The sequence below is a fragment of the Gadus macrocephalus genome, chromosome 4 (genome assembly GCF_031168955.1).
Source record: "Gadus macrocephalus chromosome 4, ASM3116895v1".
In the NCBI taxonomy this organism is placed as follows: Eukaryota; Metazoa; Chordata; class Actinopteri; order Gadiformes; family Gadidae; genus Gadus; species Gadus macrocephalus.
In genome coordinates, this window is record NC_082385.1 from 19,472,138 (window position 1) to 19,496,618 (window position 24,481).

The window sequence follows — 24,481 nt, forward strand, 5'->3', positions numbered from 1 at the left end:
TTTCTGCTACTCATTGAGCACACTGGATTTAAGGATATTATCATTCATCACATGAAATGAATGCAGACTACCTGGACTCTGAAGGGCTAGAACAAAGGCAGCAGTAGCAGCCTTGCTAACTCCCAAGGCCTCAGCAGCAGCAGCCTTGCTAACTCCCAAGGCCTCAGCTGCAGCAGCAGTAGCAGCCTTGCCAACTCCCAAGGCCTCAGCAGCAGCAGCAGTAGCAGCCTTGCTAACACATCAAGGCCCCAGCAGCAGCAGTAGCAGCCTTGCTAACACCTCAAGGCCCCAGCAGCAGCAGTAGCAGCCTTGCTAGCACCTCAAGGTCCCAGCAGCAGCAGCCTTGCTATCATCTCAAGCCCCCAGCAGCAGCAGCCTTGCTAACATCTCAAGGCCCCAGCAGCAGCAGCCCTGCTAACATCTCAAGGCCCCAGCAGCAGCAGCTAGCATAGTAAACCCAGTAATTTAAAGACAATGGCATTTTTCTTAACTTTAGTATGTTTGTTGACATTTTGGGACCTGACTCCAAGGTATTGCCCCTTTGTGAGTACCACTAGCTATGTGTCGAGCATGCAAGACACTTACTATAGTGGCACTGATGCTAATGTTGCCGGGCATTTTCAGCAACCACAGTCTGATTTGGTTTGGGCCTCAAACCTGTGGTCGGACCCACCTAGGGACTTACCTAAACTTCTACGTTGTTTTACTTTATATAATCTTACTCTTTCCCATAAGGAAAGGCATTGCCTGGCTTTAACACATGAAAAAACTGATTCAAAATGTAATGTGAGACGAGGAGTGATGATTGTACTGCTCTTACTTCTGTCTGGAGATGTGCAATCAAACCCTGGTCCTGAATTGCAATTTATCCAGACTCCCGCTGATTTTAAATTAATGTCTGGTCTCAAATGTATTCATCTTAATGTGCGCAGCTTAGTACCAAAGATGGACATGGTCAGAATTTGGGTTAGATCAACAGATGCAGACATTGTGGTCATCTCAGAAACTTGGCTGACAAAATCTATTACAAATGAAGACATTAGCATACTCGGATACAATGTTTATCGTACTGATAGGCCCAAGAAAGGCGGTGGTGTAGCCATTTTCGTTAAATCAAGATTTGATGCTTCAATTGTTCTGTCTGAGTATCTCTAAGCAATTTGAATTTTTGGCATTGAAGGTGGAAATAGCAAAGTCCCTCTCTATGACTGTTGTCGGGTGCTATATAGGCCTCCATCTGCCACAAAGGAGGCATTATCGTCATTGCAGCATCTTTTGTCCAAATTAAATTATAATGAGCTTTTAATGGCTGGAGATCTGAATTGGGATTGGCTAAATGCAGTTTCGGATGAATTTAAATCTTTCTGTGACTCTATTAATCTTATCCATCTGGTAAACCTACCTACAAGGCCAAATCTTAAAAATTCTGAAAAGTCCACTTTGATTGATCTAATTCTCACAAATGTTCCTCATTCTTATCCTTGGGAGTTTTCTGCAATGATTTGAGTGATCATTGTGTTGTTGCTACTTGCACGGACACAAAAATCCCCAAACGTAAACCACGCATTATTTTCAAGAGGAATTTAAAAATATTTAATGAACAGGCTTTTCATCATGATTTGTCTTTGGTAAATTGGGGACACATAGGTCTTTTGCTGGACGTGGAGTTAGCTTGGACATTCTTTAAGGAACACTTTGGGAAAATTGTAAATAAACATGCCCCCATCGGGAAATTCAGGGTTAAGGGACGAGATAATCCCTGGTTTTCCCCAGAGTTGTCAGATACCATCCATCGACGTAATGTGGCATGGGCCAAAGCCAGAAAAAAGTGATTTTGCCTAAAGGCTAAATCTGAATATTATTTATCTGTCACAACTGAGAACCGTAATAATCCACAGAAATTTTGGAAAGTAATTAAATCTATATCTGTAAGTAAAAGACTCGGTCCCAGTCTATGATAGAACTGAGGTTCTAAATTGTTTTAACAATCATTTTGTATCATCTGGTTCTTTGTTTGATTCTACGGGAGCTGCCCCTGTGTCTCCCTGCACAGAAGCTCCAAGGTTTTCAGGAGAACCCTTTAATTTCTTACCTTTTACTGTGCAGCAAGTGCATCAAGCCCTCAAAACGTTGGATACCTGATTCAATGGAGCCCTACTTTTTAAAAATAGCAGCTGCTTTTGTAGCACAGCCTCTTACAATCCTTTTTAATCTCTCAATTGAAAACAAAGAAATTCCATCTGTTTGGAAGTCAGCTTTTGTTACCCCCTTATTAAAAGGAGGTGATCCAGCAGCTTTAACCAACTACAGGCCAATATCAAATCTGTGTGCCTTGTCAAAAATTCTTGAATCTCTTGTGTGTGATCAGTTAAAAGAGTTTCTAACCTCCAATGATCTTCTCTCAAAACTGCAATCAGGCTTCAGGACAAAACACAGTACCATCACTGCAGCTACAAAAGTGAGCACTGTGCTTCACTTTTTATTGATCTGTCAAAGGCTTTTGACACTGTGGACCATGCTGTTTTAAAGCATAGGCTTTTTTGCTTGGGTTTGTCAAATCATGTAGTTTCCTGGTTCACAGATTATTTGAGTGACAGGACTCAGTGTATTAAATATGATGGTCTGTGTTCTGAATTTGTGAGTGTCCACAAGGGCGTGCCACAGGGTTCAATATTAGGACCCCTCTTGTTCATTATGTACATTAATGATTTGGGAAAAAAACGTGTCAGATGCTAACATGCATTTTTATGCAGATGACACAATTATTTACTGTTTTGGATCAACTCCTGCTAGAGCTGTTGAATCTCTGCAGAAAGCTTTTGATTTAGTCCAGCACACACTCCTGCAACTAAAATTAGTCCTCAACACTGAAAAAACTAAACAAATGTTGTTTTCAAACTCTAAGAAAGTACCTCAAACTGTCCACACAGTGTCCACTCTTGAGGGAAATGTCATAGAGGTGGTTCATATCTATAAATATCTTGGTGTCTTGATTGATGACTCCCTTTCCTTCAAACCCCACATTGACAATCTTGTGAAGAAATTGAAACTTAAATTGGGCTTCTTCTTCAGGCACAAATTGTGTTTCTCTTTTGAGGTGAAAAAGCGGCTTGTCACTGCAACGTTTTTATCCAGTTTAGATTAGGGAGATTTGATTTATATGAATGCCTCAGCTAAATGTCTATGTAAGATTGATGCTGTTTACCATGCTTCTCTGAGGTTTATTACTAACTGTAGAGCCCTGACCCATCACTGTGAATTGTATTCTCGAGTGGGTTGGCCCTCTTTGTCCACCAGGAGGCTGGGACATTGGTGCACTTTTATTTATAAGGCCATATATGATGGCTACTGCCATCATATATTTGTAATTTAATCACACAGAAAAGAGTTGCTCCTTACAGTCTGCGTTCAAACAATCAGATGCTTCTGTCAGTTCCATTTGCCCGCACTGAATTAGGAAAAAGGGCATTCGTCCACTCTGCTCCCACCACATGGAACTGGCTAAAAAAAGATTTTAAATTAACCAAATTGATTTATTTGAACGCTTTTAAATCTAAGATGAGAGCATTTCAGACCACTTCTTTGACTTGTAGAATTTTTTTATGAATTTTAATTTACTTGTAACTGTTTTTTATCATTTTAATTTCTGTCTATATGTTGTGAGTGTAATATTGTGAGTGTACATTTGTTATTTGTTGCTGCCTCTTGGCCAGGACTCCCTCGAAAAATAGGTTTTTAATCTCAATGGGACTTTCCTGGTTAAATAAAGGTAAAAAAAAAAAAAAAAAGTAGTCACATATTAATGTTAGAAAACCTCATAAAGTCAAATTTTCATGCCGTGGGATCTTTACAGAACAGATGAATAACTGCTAGTGTAAGATGTGTAAGAAATTTCACAAATCTTTAGTAAAAAATAAAGCATAAAGAACAACAAAACAAACATCTTGTGTGCCTACACTCTCTCTCTCTCTCTCTCTCTCTCTCTCTCTCTCTCTCTCTCTCTCTCTCTCTCTCTCTCTCTCTCTCTCTCTCTCCCTCCCCCCTCCAGGATGAGTTGGAGGAAGCCAGGAAGTTCCTGTACTATGAGATGGGCTACAGGACTCGGTCAGAACAACTCACGAAGACCTCTGAGATCAATCTGGACTACCAGGAAGTAGTCAGGTACTACTTCCTGTCCGTCTGTCTCTATTGGCGTGTCGGGAATCCCTCACTCATTCACTATATTGTGCACTATTTGGGGCGTCACAATTTTGGGGTACTGTTGGAAACCAAAGGGTCCAAACCAGGATCCCTATATAGTGCATCATTTCATGTCTAAAATAAATATGAAATCATAATTTCGGGCCCCGAGGGTTGAGTGTTTTTGGTCATAAATATACCCGTCTTAATATCTGTCGGTCTGTCTTTATATCTGTCTATATATGTCTGTAGTTATTTGTTTGGCAACAATACTTTAGCGCTAGTGTCATGTTTGGACCACAATACAAAGGTTTGTTTGGCCTACTCTCCCTCCAGGCTAAATTGCTGTGTGTGTGATTGACAGGTACAAAAACCGCTTCCACAAGTTTGACAAGGAGAGCAAAGGATTCATCACAACGGTGGACGTACAGAGCGTGCTGCAGGTACCACCCTGGGTTTCACTTTCTGCACTTCACTCTTTGTTTCTTTCCTCTTCATTTTCTAGCCTCTCTTAATCTTGTTTTCTATTGTTTCTATTTCTTTTGTCTTTCCTACTCTCTTTTATTCACTGACTCACTCACTCACTCACTCACTCTCTCCTCTCCTCTTGTGTGGGGTCTCTCTCTCTCTCCCTGTCTCACTCTCCCTCTCGCCACTTGTGTGTGTGTGCGTGTGTGTGCAGAGCATCAACATTCAGATCGATGAGAACTCCCTGCATGAGATCCTCAGCGAGGTGGACCTCAACAAGAACGGACAGGTGGAGATCGACGAGTTCCTGCAGGTAGGTCACATGACGAGTCCAGTGGTGGAGCATTTTTAACAGCCTGGGTTAGGGGTTAGAATCTCTTTGTAGTTCAACTAGAGGAGCAAGGCATCGACACTGCCAGGGTTAAGGGTTTGAATCCCTGCGTAGCTCAACTAGAGGAGCAAGGCATCGACACTGCCAGGGTTAGGGGTTTGATTCCCTGACTAGCTCCACTGCTGGTGCTGAGATGGTAGGCCTCACGGTGACGTCAGACGCTGGATCAGATCTAATGGGTTCACCCGCATTGCTCGCTCCTCTTCGTTGTTCCATTCACTCGATGGGTGGTGCTCTCCCTTCGTCTCCGTCTTTCTCACTTCAAAACCCTGCAGGCTCACGATGTGAAACCGCCCACCTCACTTTCTCCCCCTACGCCTCTCTCCATGTCCAACTCTCTCGGCGACCAGCGGGTCCAGCCTAATGAAGCCTATTCGTTTTCATTTTCGCAACGAGGGACTAAGGGGGATCCACCATCTCTCTCTATCTCTCTCCCTCTCTCTCTCCCTGTCTCTCTTTCTGTCTCTTGTTACCTCCGTGTTCAATGGCAGGTCTGGAGTATATAATCATTAAAGGAGAGCTTCTGATGACAGACATCCACCCCTTCCCCCCCCCCGTCACACTGTGAGTTAGCCTTCATTAGCAGATGTCTTCACCGCACCCCCCCACCCACTTGCTGTCTCTCTCTCTCTCTCTCTCTCTCTCTCTCTCTCTCTCTGTCTCTGTATCTCTCTCTCTCTTTGTCTCTGTCTCTGTCCCTCTCTCTCTCACTCTCTCTCTGTCTCTGTCTCTCTCTGTGTGTGTCTCTCTCTCTCTCTGTGTCTGTCTCTCTCTCTCTCTCTCTCTCACTCTCTGCCTCTGTCTCTGCCCCTCTCTCTCTCTGCATCTCTGTCTCTCTGTCTCTCTCTCTGTCTCTCTCTCTCTCTGTCGCTCTCTCCTTTTCTCTCTCTCTCTCTCTCTCTCTCTCTCTCTCTCTCTCTGTCTCTCTCGTTCTCTCCTGGGTGAGGACCATGCGACCACAGACCGGGTGTCGGGTCTCGGACCCCGAGTGACGCTGAGAGGGGCGTGGTGGTCTTTAACAAAGTCCCTTTGATCCGTGTCAGCAGGGGATGTGTGTGACTCCAGTGACACTAAGAAGTCTCGTCAGAAGCTCCAGACGCGTCAGGATAAACGTTAGGATGGGTGTTAATGAATTAATAGAGCAATGTCATTTAGTATAAAGTAGTTAATGAACCACAGTGAGTGACATGGTTCATTAACTTGGGTCATTTGTGTATGTGTTTTTGTGTGTGTGTGTTCCTGTGTCTGTGTTTGTTTGTGTGTGTGTGTGTGTGTGTGTGTGTGTGTGTGTGTGTGTGTGTGTGTGTGTGTTCCTGTGTCTGTTTGTGTATGTTTTTTCCTGTTTGTGTGTGTGTTTGTGATTCTGTATGTACGTGTGTGTGTGTGTGTGTGTGTGTGTGTGTTCTTGTCTGTGTTTGTGTGTGTGTGTGTGTGTGTGTGTGTGTGTGTGTGTGTGTGTGTGTGTGTGTGTGTGTGTCCCAGTTGATGAGTGCGGTGAAGAAGGGCCAGGTGTCTGACAGCCGTCTGGCCATCCTGCTGAAGACGGCTGAGGAGAGTTTGGACTTGAGGGCGCCCGTGTCCGTAGACCGCAGCGGGGGCGGAGTCTAATCGGACCACGCCCACTCCCTAGACCACACCCACCTTCCTTTCCCCCGCCCTAACCCCTCCCAACCAGAACAGGATTTCTGTAATGCCAAAAAAAAGAAGAAAAAAAAATCTTGTCGTTTTTGTCAACGCGAGAAAGAAAACTACAACGACAACAAGAAGAAGGTAGGTCGTATGGAGATGAGACCCATTTCAATGACAATGCTGCAATCAAGGGACGCAGCCGTGGTGATTTGTCTTTGGTCAAATCAAGCCCAGGCTCATAACCACGAGGGGGCGGTTACTGTGTGAGAGAGACTAATGTCCAGTGATCAACAAATCCGTCTCCGCTAGTGGTGGAGAGTCGTACCTGGGGCCGGGTAAGGGCAACTGATTGCCGCTTCACGACGTTGATTGACGCCTCTGATCTGATCCATCTCTGTCATCCACCTGGCTGGCACAGTTCCCGCTTCGTTCCGCTTGTGTCTGTTAGTCGTTTTCTTTTAACTTTTATTTGGATTGACGTGATTTGTTGTCGGCTTTTCTAGATATGTTGCTGCTGATGATTTACACCATGTTAATCTCGAGTGAAATGTAAGAAGGTATTTTCATTCAATAACACTGCAAGAGACTGTAACCGTTTCTAAAGTGCTTTCCACATACATGCGCCGATTCCGGGGTTATGTCTCACCAGGGAAGGTGGATTCATTCATCCCTCTAAACGCAAAGGTTTCTATTCGTCATCAGTGCTAGCCTGTTAACTAGCCACAGCTCCTGTTCATGGCTAATGTTAGTAGCCATAAGTGTCTTGTTGGAGTTAACTCTTTTTTGGAATAGCAGTGACAATATGGACTCCTTTCTGGAAACTACAGTTCCCACTAGTAAAGCGATACTTGGCAAATTTCAACACATTCAGAAATCATTTGGTAATTACCATCCACTATCCATCACAGAATTGCAAACCCTTTTCATTAAAGTTAGATAAGTTAAAGTAAGGATTAGGATTTGTCATTGTGGGGACTCTTTTATGTTTGAGACACACCACTACTACTTCTAACGCCGTACACGCACTCCTGCCTTTCTATTGCACTACTGCCCGAGTCCTGCTGGGAGAAGGTTTACAACACAAGATTTCCCGCTTTATCTTTGCTCTTCAGAGTTTGGAAAACGAGATTTTTTGTCGTCATAACCGACGTCACGCTCCTTTTATAACAGATGCATAAACTCTTACTCTCGCTCACTTCTGAGACACACTCGGAGTGTACTTTTTATATTTACCGGGATCAGTGACGCTGACGCACAGATAACTGAATCACAAAGGGAGACGTGTGGGGTGATGGGATCTGAGTGATTCTAAAAAAAATAATAATAATTTGGTTTGAAGAAATCTGTTATGTGTACAGATGCTTTAGCATAGGGTTCTTCGTACCATAATGTAATATATTTTATATTACTATATTTATATTTTAACATATTTTATATCTGAATCTTTGTCGGAGTGAAGGGGGTTCTGTAAAGGTTAACAGCAGATACAGGAAAGTGTATGAAAAACAAGGAGACCAAAGGTTAATAGCAGATACAGGAAAGTGTATGAAAAACAAGGAGCCCAATGAACTGTAAATTATCTGTTTTATTGAGTCCTATGTGTCGCTCGGTTTGATCTTAATCTCTCAAACGTAGTCTTTTACGTTTCAGTTATTTTAAGTTGGATGCAGTCAATGAGGATACAAATTGGAAAGTAGCGATATGAATGTATGCAATGTGCCTTTATTTGGTCAAATATCAGATGAAATGTCCCGACTTTCACTGCTTTACTCCGTCTCACTCTGTGAAATTCAATTAGCATGCAGAGATGCTAATTGAATATATATATATATTAGTGCTGTCAAGCGATTAAAATATTGAATCGCATTAATGTCATAGTTAACTTGCGATTAATCGCGATTAATCGCAATTTTTTTAATATTCTAAATATCCCTTGATTTCGTGCTGCTAGACTTTTAGTGAGATCAGAGAGTTTTGAGAAGGACAGTAATAAAATATATTTGGTAAGATGGATATAAGAAGAAAGACCCACAGTGAATTCAACCCGGTCCACTTGACATCGGGTAGGTGCATGACAGTGGTAGGCCTACCGTAAAACTTCAATAGCCCAGGCTTTTATTTGTTTCAATCACAGAACTTTCGAACAAAACCCTTGCTCAGCATAGATGGGAAATATTTATTATTTTAAACCAGTATGAATATTCCTACCGTACATAGGCCTATACACATAACCAGGCTATCGAAAAAGGCCCACACACGCACACACGGTGACGGAGTGGTAATCGGGAGAGTTGGGAGAATTCCCAGCCGGCCGTTAACGTTTCGGGGCTGTCGGGCTGATTACTGCGGGATAACAATATTGCGTTTATAAAAGTTCCTTGCAGCGCTGTCCGGCAGCCTGAGCTGTGCGCCCGCAACCTCTCACTCACTCAACAGCCGCATCACTAACAAATTGTCAACGTCGCAACCAAGTTGATTTTGTCTAGAGGGGAGTAACTCAGCGGCCCCTCCTGAAGTGGTACAGCCCAGGTGGGCCTTGAACTGCGATTGGTCAGAAAGACGTAACAGCTAATGACAACGTTGAACTCTTGTGCAGGCTCGAACAGAGTGACACACAAACAAGCACACACTATTACCGAGTTTTTTTCACCCGCTCCGTATCATTGCTTGCCCCACGAAGTTTGTGCGGCGTGCTTGTTGTTTTGTTTCCGGTGTTGCTAGATCCGTTATGGTGTTGTCATTTTTCTAACGCGACTAGTTGTTGCTAGACAACAGGTGAAAAAACGACAAAGTTTGCCAAGCCAAAAGAGTGTTAGTCACGCGCTAAAGAAATTAACGCCGTTAAAATTGGTTTGCATTAAAGCCGTTAATAACGCTTTAAACTGACAGCACTAATATATGTATAGATAATATATATATATATATATATATATATATATAATGGATATTATCTAAAAGGATTTATGTGCTGTTTTGTGTGCAGAAGTCGGCTCGGTTCTTGCCACGTTTTGACACGTTGCCATGGTAATAGAAACAAAGTTAAGTTATATTTTTGTAATATAAGAAGCATTCATTGCTCTTATGGTATGGAATAATGTTAAAGAAATGCCACTGGATTAAGGTTCAACACTCCATAAATACATGGGGGCAACACCCCATGTCAATTATTGTGCAAGTTTAGGAATTAACAGCTAAAATGTGTAACAGATTTTTATTTTTTATTTATAGAACTGAAACTTTTATCGTGTTTAAAATAATCAAATGTATGTTCGTCCACTGAAGCGTTTGAGATTTTATTAATGTTTAAAAATAAATAGAATTTACTAGCATGTTTGGCATGAATGTTAAGCTGTTGAGCTAAGCTCCCTTAACAGTGACAATATGTTTTTTAATTGTTATTTTATGTACAGAAAAGAATGGTGTTCTGATGGTGTCTCCTGAATGCTTCTTAAGTGATTTAGACAGGCAGCAGTGGGTTTATAATTTGTTCGGACTGGGATCTGTCTATTCTGTGTGGGGGGGGAAACACGCACACACACGCACAGGCACATACACATATAGACATCCACGTACAGACACACACACAGGCACACACAGGCATACACACACACACACACACACATACAGGCACACACACACATACAAGCACACACATACAAACACATACACACGTAATTGAGTCGGCCTTACCAACTTTGCAGCTGAACTAAATTCTGTGTATCGCTCTGTGGTCACACGGGTGTTTTGGCACAATAGCGCAACATTGACGACCCATCAAACTGCCAACAGGAGGCGTTGAAGAATAGGCTGTGGGTACGGGACCCGAACACAAAACCCCAATGCTTGATTGTCTTGTTAAGGATGTAATTCCACCCCTCCCCCCAATCCAGTTTAAAAGAGATAATGTTTTCGCCGCCTGCAAGAATAATGTGAGTCGATCTTCAGGAAAATGAAAATAAAACATGCAATTATCTTATTAAATGTATCTAGTTGCCTGCAAAGCTTTGTGCTGTGTTTTTCCTTCCTCTTCTCCTTTAGCTGCTCATTGTTCCGTGGGTCCTGGCCGGTCCATCCGTCTGAGGCCAGAATAGCTTTTATGAGCGTGGAGGTGAAGAGGCGACAGGGAGGAAAAGAACCCGATCCTAATCTCCCCTCCGCCTCACTCCTGTTCTGTTCTCTTCACACCGACACTCTAACACACACCACACACCAAAACACACCACACACTGACACACACCACACATCGACACACACACTGACACACACCACAAGCCGACACACACCACATAATGACACACACCAACATGCTTCACACACGACACACACCACAAGCAAACACACACGTCACCAACTGACGCACACCACATACGATACACACAACACATCAACACACACTGACGCACAGCACACACCGACACAAGCAACACACGATACATACCATAAGCCAACACACACACCGACACAAGACACACCGTCACACACCGACGCACACCACACACCAACGCACAACACACGACACAAACCGGCGCACACCACACACTGACACACACCACACACAACACACACTGTCACACAGACCGTCACACACTGACACACACGTCACACACCACCACCGACACCAAACACCGTCACACACAGACACACACGTCACAGTCACACAGTCACACAACGACGCACACCACACACCAACGCACACCACACACACCACAAGCCGACACTCCGACGCAAACCACACACCGACGCACACGACACACACACCACACACGATGCACACCACACACCGTCACACACCACACACGACACACACTGTCACACACGACACACACCAACACACACCACAAGCCGACATGATATATATAGGTATATATATAACGATTTATATAGTGATATATATATATATATATAACCATATATATGAGATGATGATGAGATGAGATTAAACTTTATCCAAAGTTTTTAGCAAAATGAGATGCAATTGACATCCCACCAGAAGTGCAAAAGAAGCATTAAAGGACAATTCCGGTATTTTGAACATTGAGCCCCCTTTCTGGTTTGTTTAGGATGAAATAGAGTGGGTGACACCGAAATTTGAACTATTAGTTCTTTCTCGGGTATTTGGCTCATTTTGAATCGCTCCTGCCTGCTTCACAATGGTTGTCTGTGTGCATACACAAACCTGTCTACCCAGCAACCCTAAACGTTCGTTTTCAAAAATGTGCAAGTAACCGAGTGGTTAGTGGCATTCGTGAAGTTGAAAAAAAAAATATCGGTGCAATATATGGTTTCTGTCGTGTTTTATTGCACATTTATCGCCAGTTGATTTCAGTTGGAAGACTCATTACTGCACGTTGATATTACTCCGCCGAACCGGAAAGGTGGGCTGTTTACGTTGGTTTGAAGTCTTGTACCGTGAGCACCTCGGATTAGGGAAAATCACAGAGAAAATCACTGAAAATGGATTATGAAAGGTGGCTTCTGGAGGACGCACCTGATTTTGAGTTTGACGGCAGCGGATATAGTTTTGAACCAGAATTCACCCAAGAGGAGCTACGTGAGATGGAGGCTAGGGCTACGGAGGCACCTGAAGCTCCGGCTGAAGCGGTCCCCAGGATCACGGGAAATTGGTGGTGTGCCTGTGGGAAGTTCAGGCAGATGCCGACGGAAGTCGAAAGTAGGTGCTGCACGGAGTGGGACCTTTTGCGGAAGTTTATATGCGGTTGTGAGGTATCTGAAAAAATAGTTCCAATTAGCAACTAACACGGATGGAAACCATATATTGCGCCGATATATATTTTTTAAACTTCACGAATGCCACTAACCACTCGGTTACTTGCACATTTTTGAAAACGAACGTTTAGGGTTGCTGGGTTGACAGGTTTGTGTATGCACACAGACAACCATTGTGAAGCAGGCAGGAGCGATTCAAAATGAGCCAAATACCCGAGAAAGGACAAATTTCGGTGTCACCCACTCTATTTCATCCTAAACAAATCAGAAAGGGGGCTCAATGGTCAAAATACCGGAATTGTCCTTTAAATACCAAAATACAGGTTGAGTACAGTATTCTTGGGCAGTAAAAGACAATATATACAGTATATAACATATAGATAATGATATACATAACGATATATATTTATGACGATATATATTGATATAAATGACAATATATATATAACGATAAATATAATGATATGTATCACGATATGTATTAATATATATAACTATATATTTAATCATATATAACGATAAGGAACACATCCTCAGACGTCAGACAGAAAATACATAAATCCAACGCTGCAAGGTCATTACTATTTTAAGAATGGGCTCACACACTCACACCAAACGCCAGACTGGGAAATGCTGGACAATAGGTTGGGAAATGGGATAGAGATCTCAGTGAACAAGCCGTCGTCGCCTGGGTAAAGGTCACGGCGTGGTGTTGAATTACACTCAGCTACAGAACCTGTCGCCGGCGGAGACGGGAGAGAATAGGGGGGGGATGGGCGGAAGGAGGAGGGATGCAATTAATTGTAAATGAGTATGATGGGACAAATCTGCCGTATGAGAGCTAATTCTCTTATTCTCGGTTGGATTAGGGTCTTGAGCCCTGGTGGAGGTGGATGGTGTGGTGTTGGGGGAGGAGGTGGAGAAAGAGGTGGTGGTGGAGGTGGTGATGGTGGAGGATGTGGTGGAGGAGGTGGTGGTGGTGGAGGTGGTTGTGGGGCTGGTGGTGCTGGAGGTGGTGCTGGAGGAGGTTGTGGTGGAGATGGTGGTGGAGCTGGAGGTGGTTGAGGTGGTGGTTGAGGTGGTGGTGGAGTTGGAGGTTGTGAACTATGGAATATTGATAGAGTTAATCAGCTGTTAATAGAAGGAAGACGTGCACAGAATAACTGATTAAGATCAAGATATTATGTTGGTAAACAACACTTACATTCTGTCCGCATCGGCAGATTCAAACATGAATACACGCATCACGTTGACAAATGTCCCGATAACAGGAAGTGTGCGGGATAATCATCTAAAAATAGACCTAGGGATAAATGGAAGAAACTCCTAAAAAACTAATTTGCACACATCATCCAACAAAGCCATGGATAATGGTTGGAGAGTTGCACGTTGCCAGGCCTGGTCCCAGTGCATGTATTGCTAAGCGGCGTGATGGCTCAGTACCCATCGAGCTGCACAAAGGGATTAGAACCCCCAACCGCCCTTGTGTCGATGACGGAATAAACATGCTGTCTGTGGTGTTTATCCGGCGCACTATCTTGACTATTTCAGTGTTTCATCAAAGACGCGTTAATTATTTGGGAGGTGAAGAAACGTCAACAAGCAAATCCACCCCCTCAAGGTTCTGGATAGCTCCCCCGTGGAGGGTTAGTCAATAGATGCACGCAGTAATTAAGATAATAACGTTAAAAAACACACAAGGAAATATCATGCCATCGCTCTCTCCCATCTTTCCAGTCACCAACGGCCTCGTAATTATGATGATGCTTTGATTGGCTTTAATTAGCACCGTGAGTTAAGGGTATGGCTAAGAGCGGTGGGATTCAATGGGCTTCATAACGATTACTGGATCCAGGAGGCATCTGTCTGTCTGATGAACAACCTCAAAGCACAGCGACATAATTAACCGTAAACGTGACATGAATCATCCGCTCGGATCCGCTTGAAGTAAAACTGAAAGTTTGAAACATGGATTGATGAGCGGAAGAGAGCGGTAAGGGGCAATGGAGAATGAGAAGGAGATACAGGCCTTCCATAGGCGAAGGAGACGAGGAGAGGCTGGTAAATCAATGCAGAAGAGTTATTGTAGGTCTATGGAGTGGATCAGAGACCTTTCATACCCGATAAGCCTGCGCTTCGGTCGTCACCACGGCAACCACGTGGTCTGGAGTCTTGAGTCTATCGCATGAGGAATACAAAGTGAATTGATTTGATTGAATGTTGTCTCCGGTTATTTCCTTATTAATTATTCAGCAGCTGAATCTGTGAGCTGAATATATTTGTACGAAGAGACATGCCTGTTGCGGGTTGAGAAAGAGGTCTTCAGGCCTCGACTGGAAGCTATTGAGTAACTTTAGACCTTTTTTTAACCTATTTAATTCATGGCATCTTCTTGAATAACCCTCCATTGGATTTCCACTTTTAATGAAAGTGGATAAAATGAAGGATGGGGTTCAGTAGTGATCGCTGCCTGTCATGAACAGAGAAGTAATTCTGTATTCTGAAATGTGAAAAGGTTCCCTGAACAAATGCCTCACCCAGCATGGTAACAAGTCGTTTCCTGTGTGGACAGGAAAGACATGTCACTCAACCAAAACAATGAAGGACTGACAACAATGAATCATCTTTAGAAATCCTTAGAAAGAGGGGAAAATAAATAATTATATATACTAATTATTAATTTCAGATGACAATGAAGTGCTTTGTTTAGCTGATAATGCGGTGGGGTGGTGGGGTGTAATCCCGTGGTCGTGGGTGAACTAGACTCAAAGAAAAGGGAGCCTAGATGACTGCCCTCAGAGCCTTGAACCAAAGCACTTTCAGAGAGTAGCATTCTTACAAACGTTCTGATATGTTAAATACAAATATTACATTTTCTGAATACGTGTCACTGACTCATTGCCAGATAGAAATACAAACACTGACAATTTATTATGACTATTAAAGGGGAACTATGCTACTTTTTTGGATTATTTTACCTTTATATAACAGGTTAAGAGTCATTATGATGCTTCTATAACAATTTATGGGTCGATTGGTCGCTATTTCGACTCCCCCTAGCACATCTTGGCGGAAAAAGGGAATATGCAAGTTTCTGCCGGCGACCCGCTGCCCACTGTCGCGGGATTCTCGGCTCTCACGATGCACCGAATTGCTTTATGGCAATACAGACCCACAAACACGGAACCGGCTCGATATAAACGATATAAAGTAGCGAAGGGATTTTTACATTCATCATGGATCAGCCGACTAAAAAGAGACAGAGAAACCCAATGTCGGAGAAACAGAAGAAGAGAAAAGGGAGACTGACCGACAGAGAGGCCAGACACGAGTAAACGTTGGCCGAGCTTCTCAAGAATAGCGTGAACTGAAAGAAAAAGACTGCAAATCGGATGCCAACTTGCCATGGCCGTGTTGCTCTTGAAATTGTACGTACCCTTGGGTGAACTTTGTCCTCTTTGTATTGTGGCTTCTTGATGTTGATAGTCTCTGTAAAAATGTGTTTGCTCAACCGTTTTATTGTGAGCCCTGTATGTGTTCTAGCTAGCTGGGTTGTTAGCGTACTCGCTACCAAACAAGTTTGTTTTCATGTTTTGTTTTGCTGTTCGTCTGTCTCGCCCCCTCGTCACCCAGATACAGGCTCAATCCCCGAATCCAGGTTCTTATTTATTTAGATCACTAGTCCACTATTCGAATGCTTCAGATTTTTCTAAGAGTGCATAGCCTATCATGTGATATGTCCGGCTTACCATATAATGCAGTACCCTGCGCGAGAGCTGCTAGTTAGCACATATTCGTAGGTAACAGAACTGTTGCGATACGTGAACCTCCATTATAGCTTTAGCCATGTTATTCCTTTGGTATAACATGGTTATACCCAGTTCCCCGCTTGTAAACATGTTTGTAAAAAGATTGCTTTGTATTTTTTCTTAGTTACAAGCGTTGGCAAACAGCATTGTTATGAGGCTTGAGGCTTGATGACCCAAGACGGCTTGCTTGCCTACCCCGGTTCAGCAACCACTCACATCCGAACTTGTGTGGGTACAAGTGTCACGAGGAAATCGAGAGAACCCTCAAGAAGATGTTACACAATAGCCGTAAGGCAAAAAACAAACCATGAAGAAGGATTTCGTTTCACTTGCATTTCTTTCAATATCCAAAATAAATATTTTTATAACCAAAGTGTGTATTATTGAACAAATGAAAGAAAGATGGTGCAAACCTCTGTTATTTAAAAAAATTGAAACATTTTAATACCATATACAATAATATTTATTGCATGCATGCATTTACACGTTAACATGTGTCCCTAACCTTCCAGACTCAGCAGCATCTGCCTGTGACAACTCTCCTGCGGGGACTAGCAACAGCATACCGTCTCGATCTCTGAATCCATTTCCCTGTAATTCCGTACACAAGTGACGTACTTCAGCAGATACATAAATGTACGATTAGTGCGCAAATTGTTCATGCTATCGTTATGTATTATGTTAGCCAACACTCTTCCAATGATCCTTCTGTTCAACAACCAAAGATAAAACTATTCTAATCTAGGATATAACCTCTCCCCGTCAACTATAAAAAAGGATGGGTTTATTGTAACACATACACCATTTCAAAATATATAACCTTGTCTACGCTTTTTTTTTGACATCGCTCAACGCATTCGCCGGTCTGAGTACCAAATGTGTTCGGCTGCCAGATCCAAGTAGGTCTAACTGCAGCCGGAGCCACTTGCCAAACACGCCCATTGCTCTGCCAAACACGCCCATTGCTCGTTCTATGGTGGCCATCATGGGGGAAAACAATAAACAGCGCCACAGCGCTCCATTCACTTTGCACAGCGCTCCATTCACTTTGCGTAGAATGCAAACAAACTTAATAAAAACGTAATAAAACATGCCTTTCACAAATACACGTTACTGTGTTTAAAGCCACGACTCTTGTCTGTCTATACGAGCTGTTTGTGTTAAAAAATAATCCACCCATTGACATCTTAAATGTCCACTTTCTGTTTATTAAAAACGCGACTCGTTGAGACCCCTAAATCCCTTCCCATGAATGGACCTGAGTCCCTGCCCCATACCCAAATACCTCTACTAAACATATAGGGGTCTCAAAGTTTTCCTCCACTTTTGTCATGTAGGCTACTGATCCTGGTGCCTCTCTTCTTATCCACCGTTTCCTTCGTAAGGGATCACAGCTTTTTCTTAGGTTTACAAACCGTTTTAACACTTGAATAACTTTTATTGAATGTGCAGCTTAACACACAACAGCTTTTAGGAATGTTGTGAGTGGTTGTGGATCAACCGGGATCATGAACTCAGACGCAAAGAGCATCTCCTCTCCTTCTCCTTAAGGAAAGCCACATAGCCTCTGTTAAATCTGTTAAAAGCATGTTTTTCTTAATTTTCTAAGCTTTGTAAAAATCTCATGGTTGAGACATTTCAGACTATTCCTATCTAGAAAATAAATAAAAGTAAACCAGTGGAAACAGAGAATCAGTACTTGGACCCTTATTATTGTATTGAAAAGCGCCCAATAAATCCAAAAATGTGTGTGTCGTAAGCCACAACTCGAACATATTGGCTAAAGGTGAAGACAGCAGATTGCACTAGAGACTTTAAATGCAGTAGCATCATGTTCTCACCTCCAAATATTGGCATAAACCAGAGGTGTAGCCATGGTTTCAACATTGGGGGGGACAAATGCCTGGGGGTGGGGTCCGGCCCCCCCAGGCAAAGATTTTGAACATGCATTAATCTGGTGCACTCTGAGAGCAAAATCTCAATACCTAGCACCTAATTATGAAGACCTTTCTAGGGATGGATGTTTAAAACACTTTAATACTGGATGTGACCAAGCAGAGTGTGGAAGACTTGAAATTGGGAAAAGGTTGACACACAAATACTTCAGAGCTCTGTTTTCCTTTACTTTTTTAATTAAATATAACATTTTGTGCTCCTCAATATTTCAACCAATCCAGTCAGTTCCTTTTTTCCCACATTCAATTCATTGATGTTTTGTCTTTTTTACAAAACACACACAAACAAACACCTGCACCACCACAACAAGGACACAAATCCAGCCAGTACTTCCATTACATTTTTTATTGCATAACCATCACATTTGCCAATGTTGAGTAAAACCCACCCAGGTGCATCTATCTCATGGACCTAAATAGAAGTCACCCCAAAACTTTTGTTATCCCTCAGAAAACATACGATTTTCAGATATTTTCAACCACTTGTTTAATAAGTACATAGATGAGTTTCATGAGAGAGCGCACTGAGCTAATCTCATGGTGAAACCATTAGCCGTAATGAATGATGCACTGTTAAAGAATTGGACATGTCAAGGACATAACCTAAATGTTTTCTGATTAGTTATGGATTAATCTATGAATACATACATTATGCAATGTTTTGTAACTTTGAATGACACTTGACTTAATAATTATTAGATTGCTATATTAGCAAGTGCAACGCTGCTGTGTAAAGTTGTGTGTCAACTGAAGGAGGCGAGAAAAAAAAAAGAGATGAAGATGATGAAGACAGCGGTTTTAGTATCGATACTGTTGCACATAAGTATCTAATCCGTTATTTTATTTTTTTCAAAAAATTTCAAACTTTCTGTCTCTCCCGCTGGCTCACTAGCTCTACTCTGAACGCAACAGAGGAAACATAGAAGGAATAATATCACAGATATCAGCAAACTATTTACCAGCAGACTACTGAAACACACTCCATGCATTTAGATCTAATGGGGAACATTTCGGAACATTGAGACGTCGGCATAATGAGGCGTTGGAATTACGGAATGGGGCCGGGGCCAACGTCATCTAGCTGTCTTATTACATAGGTAACACATAGCTAATGATGCTGCTCGCTAGAGAAGCGACAAAAACCCACGAAATTTGAGAGACACTATCAAAAGCTTCATAACTTACCTGTGTTTTCGATCGTAACATGCCACTATTTTGCTGTTGTTGATGTTTTTGATTCCGTGGTCATGTAAAAAAGACAGTTGATGACCAATGCAATCGAGTGACACAAGTCACCGTCACCGAGCCGCACGTGCGGGGACGAATCAAATCATGGATCTATCCCATTGGCTAGCTAGCCCGAACAGCCATATTCTCATTGGCTGTAAGAGCTGTAGATAGAATCGGATTGAGTTATTTAGGGTGTGCGGCGCGCACTGTGTGCAGAGATGCGTTCAGGGAACGGAGTGTACTTCAGGGAAAACCTAAGTGTTCTACCCATAGAAATATTGAATTGCTATATCCCTATTCCCAGCGATTTATTGGGGGGGACATTTGGGCATATCTGAACATCGGGGGGGACTTGTACCCCCCAATGTATATGGCCGCTACGCCTATGGCATAAACCTTAGAATATAAAAAGCTCCATACCAAAAGTATTTTAATTATAAAAGCCTGTACCAATAAATGACTTAATGGTTGGTTAAATGAGAGATGTGTCTTCTTTGAAGCTGAAGACATCTTTGTCCATGGTAACTCCATTGCCCTAAATGGATACACAAATTCACATAAGTACAGCTCTGATGGTGGACATTGTCTTTGTATGCAATTAACTTTATACTAACCATCTCCTTAGAAGGAAAGCTGTAAGGCCTCTTATTGTAAGCATGGTCCTCGTCAGAGTCCAATGGCATCTGTAAACCAACCATCATTATTGCGCCATCATGTTTAATATGCAAAGGTTTACCACTTGAAAAAGCGATCCAGGTTGGATTTAGAATGACACAGTACCAAACTAAACCTACTGCAGGAGCCATAAAGATACATGAAGTACTTAGCACTGACCACTGTGCAGCTTGAAAGTGTTCTTTTTCGTTTCATTTTCCTGAAGACAGGTGGGACATTGTCTCGGAGGGTTGATTTTCCTTCCTCAGTAAAGTGGGCGAACTTCCTCCCATACCTGCAATTAAAACACCAGAGCATTACATTTATTACCAGGTCTTATCGCAAATTCCTCTTGATAATACATAAATAAATACATATTATGTTTGTAGCACCGCAGCATACCCTTCCAGCCCAAGGTTTTCCACCAGGACAACACACCACCACCGTCTCAGGAAAAGACATGTCATGCTAAAGAAAGATGTTAGTCAAAATGCATTCATTTCCTTATAGTATATTTACGGATTCTGTGTTTCATAATAAAAACAGCTAGTGTTGTGACAACCCTGCTTAGCGCATACACTCTGAATACTCACTATTTTTAAGTAAGCATGATTTCATTCAATTTGGATATGTTTTATTATAGTTTGGGAAGTAACTCACCATCTGCAGCCTACACATTGGCCCTGAGGCAGTACTCTCAGTAACTGCTACATACTTAAGACCCACCTCTTCTCTTTGGCATGTATTTTAAGCTGAGCTCGACACCTTGACTCTAAATTCTACTATGTTATCTTTTCTTCCTATGTTTGTTATTTATTGTTTATTATTTGATCTGATATTATTAAAATTGACTTGACTTAATACTTACAATACTGAAGTCAAAAGTAGCCTCTGTGGCAAAATACCAGGCGTACTGTAATGAGAGACACGTGAAAAAATATTTAACATGAGACAGCTTTGTCATTACTGAGAAAGTACTCACACAATGAAATGTGAAGGGGTGATGCCAAAAGAAAGTTATCTGAGGCTTCCTATGCACACTTGAATTTTAATATACAAATTCTTTGAAAATGCAATGAAATGAGAACACCTATTTCATGGGGTACCTTAATATCAGTATTTAGAGGAGAAATTATAGAATTTTCTTCGTATAAGAAGAAAGAAAGTAATAAAAGAAATGAAGATCAGGTAAACAAATTGAAAGAACAAGTACGGAAATAAAAATAAAGAAGTTTTCATAGAAACATACCAAATATTTTTTTGAGTTGTTTGTTAGAGAGCAATAAATATTCATATATCGGATGATACAACCTTCTCCTAGAACATAATTATCATGTCTATAACCTGAACTTTTACAGGGTGAATGTGTGATGAAACAGGATGGATATAAATACACATACATTGATTTTTAATATGCAGGACACTACATTTTAGGGGAACAGGGACCATTCAAAATGTAAATTAAAAAATGTTATCAAATAGATGGACTTACCACAATACTTCACAACGGACCGCTGACGCGTCTGCAAATGAGCAGTGAGCTCAGGGTACCCCCCTGTCTTGTGGTATAACGGACACTGGAAATGATCCATGTCCAGTCTGGTGAGCTCCGGCCATGCACCATCTTTAGTCTATAGCAGAAGTTAACAACAAGAGAGATTTAAAAAAAGCCTTCCTGTTAGCAGTTTTAAAAATACAACATTTTACTACAAAGTTTGTTTATTCCACATTTTCTGGTATAAATCTGCCTAGAGACTGCCTCTACAGACAGTAGAGGCAGTCCTTCTGATTTTTTCAGATGGCCAATGGTGTTTATGTGCCTTATTACATAATTGCTCAGCATACTATAGTATACATAGTAGTTCGTATTAAGTGTCCCCGTTGTTAGGATTCTTATTCTTAACTCCATTGTTCATATTATTAATACGTGTCATTCATTTCCACGGCTGATGTCAACTTAATTTGAATGAATCAAAGTGCGGGAGGCAAAAAAACAAACAGCTAAGGTAAACGGGTAATGTAGTAAGGTAAATGTAGTAAGGCTAATGTAGTAGGCTAAGGTAAATGGGTAATGTAGTCAAGATCTTGAGAAAGCCTAAAAAGAAAGGTCTAATTTACAGTCCAGTGAAATTGTTTTTACCTCCATAGTTAATTTCCACTGAATACCAGAGGCGGCCATATTAGTTCAGTAGCGTTACACACGGGCACGAGCTATGGCCGTATTTGGCAGAGCAATGGGCGTGTCTGGCAGAGCAATGGGCGTGTTTGGCAAGTGGCTCCGGCTGCAGATAGACTCTACTCGCATTTTTAAGACTTTTGAAGGACTGATTAAATACATTTTTATACCAATACCATTTAAGGCATTATTTTAAGCATGGTCACTGTTCCCCTGAAGTGTAATGTCCTGCATATTGGTGTCCCTCAAGGCTCTGTACTGGGGCCTCTTCTGTTCTCCCTCTAAACCAGGTCTCTGGGCTCGGTAATTGCATCACACGGCTTTTCCTATCACTGCTATGCTGACGACACTCAGCTATTTCTCCCTTTCCCCTCATCTGATAAAACCCTGATTGCATCACGCATATTGGAATGTCTGGCGGACGTCAGCACCTGGACAACCGCCCATCACCTGCAGTCGGTTGCACCAGCAGAACGTAAAGCCGATCATAAGTTCGGGTGTAAAGTCTGCCTTAACCCTACGCTCGACGTAGCTAGTGTCAAACTAAAGGTGTTCTAAATATTGGTTGCACCACCATAACTTAAGTTGTAACGTTACTAGTAGTGCATAAAGTGTACCAGTGTCGCTTTTAATGACGTTTAGATAATTTCAAGCCAATCATTGACAGATAACAATGTAAACAGGAAATACCGGCAAGTTTCCACCTTACCCGAGTGAAGACGCGTTAGCACCCAAATGAGAGGGCAAACAAAACAGTTTCAGTAATTTATTCTCTAAAATTTGCTTGGACGGTATAGGCGTGAGGTTAAGCTATTTGATGGCGGATTTTATAATAAATAAATAAATATAATATTCCGCCCGGCAAAACCGAAATCGCGCATATAATTCAACATCATCATAATAAAGAAATGGATCAATACGGTCACGGACAATCCGTTCCCGGCGCAAATCGCATTGAAACTCCTCTTCCCATTGCTCAAAACGAATAGCCATCTTTACCCTGCGTTAGTGTTGAAATCTTTTTACGTTTTTTTCTTTTAACGGTTCTTTATCGTTAGTATGGAACTTACACCAGCTAGAGGGGAGGTGTAAAAGATAAGTTATAACTTAGTGTTACGTTGAAACTATCTGCTTGGTGCAACTGCTATTTTTTTAGTAGAGTGTAAAGTCGAACGTTTGGGTGATTTACGTTCAACGTAGCCTAAGTGGGACCTTACTTTCTGCTGGTGCAACTGGACCCTGAGGCTTAACCTCAACAAAACCGAGCTCCTCCTAATCCCAGGGAAAGATTGCCCACGCATGGACTTACTGGTCACCGTCGAGAACATCACTGTATCTCCCTCTCCAACTGCCAGAAACCTCGGTGTGGTATTGGACAATCAGTTATCTTGCACTGCAAACATCACTGCGGTCGCCCGATCTTGCAGATTTGCACTTTACAACATCCGCAGAATCCGGCCCTTCCTCACAAGGGAAGCAGCTCAGCTTCTCGTCCAATCACTGGTCATCTCCCGCCTCGACTACTGCAACTCACTCCTGGCTGGACTTCCTGCCTCTGCGATTAAACCTTTGCAGCGCATCCAGAATGCGGCAGCGCGCCTCGTGTTCAACCTACCGAAATTCTCCCATGTGACCCCCCTCTTCCGGGACCTCCACTGGCTCCCTGTAGTAGCTCGCATCAAATTTAAGATGATGGTACTGGCATACAAGGCAGTCGATGGACCTGCCCCTGCCTACCTCCAAGCATTGCTAAAGCCCAGCTCGATCCCTCCGCTCAACTACCTCAGCTGGACGTCTGGAACCGCCATCGCTAAGAGCTAGCAAAGGCCGTTCAGCAAAGTCACAACTTTTCTCGGTTTTGGGACCTCAGTGGTGGAACGAGCTCCCTGCAGCTCTCAGGACCGCAGAGTCGCTCACTATCTTCCGAAAAAGACTCAAGACTCACCTGTTCAGAGTCCACCTCGACACTGCATAGCCAGCCCCCCCCCTTCTGGCCACCATTGTACACTGTATTGTATTGTATTGTATTGTATTGTATTGTATTGTACTGTATTGTATTGCATTGTATTATAGTACTGTGTAGCAACTGCAGTAATTGCTATCATGGCTGTAACACGGGGAATTGATTAGCATAGCGATTGTGGTACTTGCACTTGGTTCTATGAACATCCTTTCTGTACCGACAGCGATATATTGATGCACTTCTTATGACAAATGTACTTATTGTAAGACGCTTTGGATAAAAGCGTCTGCTAAATGCCCT

The 24,481-nt window shown here is 42.4% G+C and overlaps 1 protein-coding gene and 1 long non-coding RNA gene across 10 annotated transcripts in view; one reads left to right on the plus strand and one right to left on the minus strand.

Annotated features, from left to right (window-relative positions):
* Window positions 1–17,296, plus strand: part of gpd2 (glycerol-3-phosphate dehydrogenase 2 (mitochondrial)) — a 57,127-nt gene extending 39,831 nt beyond the window's left edge. For 5 of the 8 annotated variants that reach the window (XM_060048817.1, XM_060048818.1, XM_060048816.1 and 2 more), the window contains 4 exons: window positions 4,049–4,161; window positions 4,544–4,622; window positions 4,862–4,960; window positions 6,521–10,652. In XM_060048817.1, the coding sequence (XP_059904800.1) occupies window positions 4,049–4,161; window positions 4,544–4,622; window positions 4,862–4,960; window positions 6,521–6,646 (417 nt within the window). In that variant the 3' untranslated portion in view covers window positions 6,647–10,652. Of the gene's footprint in view, window positions 1–4,048; window positions 4,162–4,543; window positions 4,623–4,861; window positions 4,961–6,520; window positions 10,653–10,705; window positions 14,608–16,327 lie in introns of those variants that run through there. The other 3 variants (XR_009525071.1, XR_009525070.1, XR_009525069.1) reach the window with 3 other exon arrangements.
* Window positions 17,297–19,455: 2,159 nt separating this feature from the next.
* Window positions 19,456–21,682, minus strand: LOC132455125 (uncharacterized). Of its 2 annotated transcripts, XR_009525081.1 has the most exons (5): window positions 20,911–21,682; window positions 20,445–20,510; window positions 20,223–20,337; window positions 20,003–20,071; window positions 19,456–19,923 (listed from the first exon to the last, which is right to left on the minus strand). It is a non-coding gene; the product is annotated as an uncharacterized LOC132455125 (long non-coding RNA). The 2 variants fall into 2 exon arrangements; XR_009525080.1 differs by having other exon boundaries at window positions 20,445–21,682.
* Between the last annotated feature and the right edge of the window lie 2,799 nt (window positions 21,683–24,481).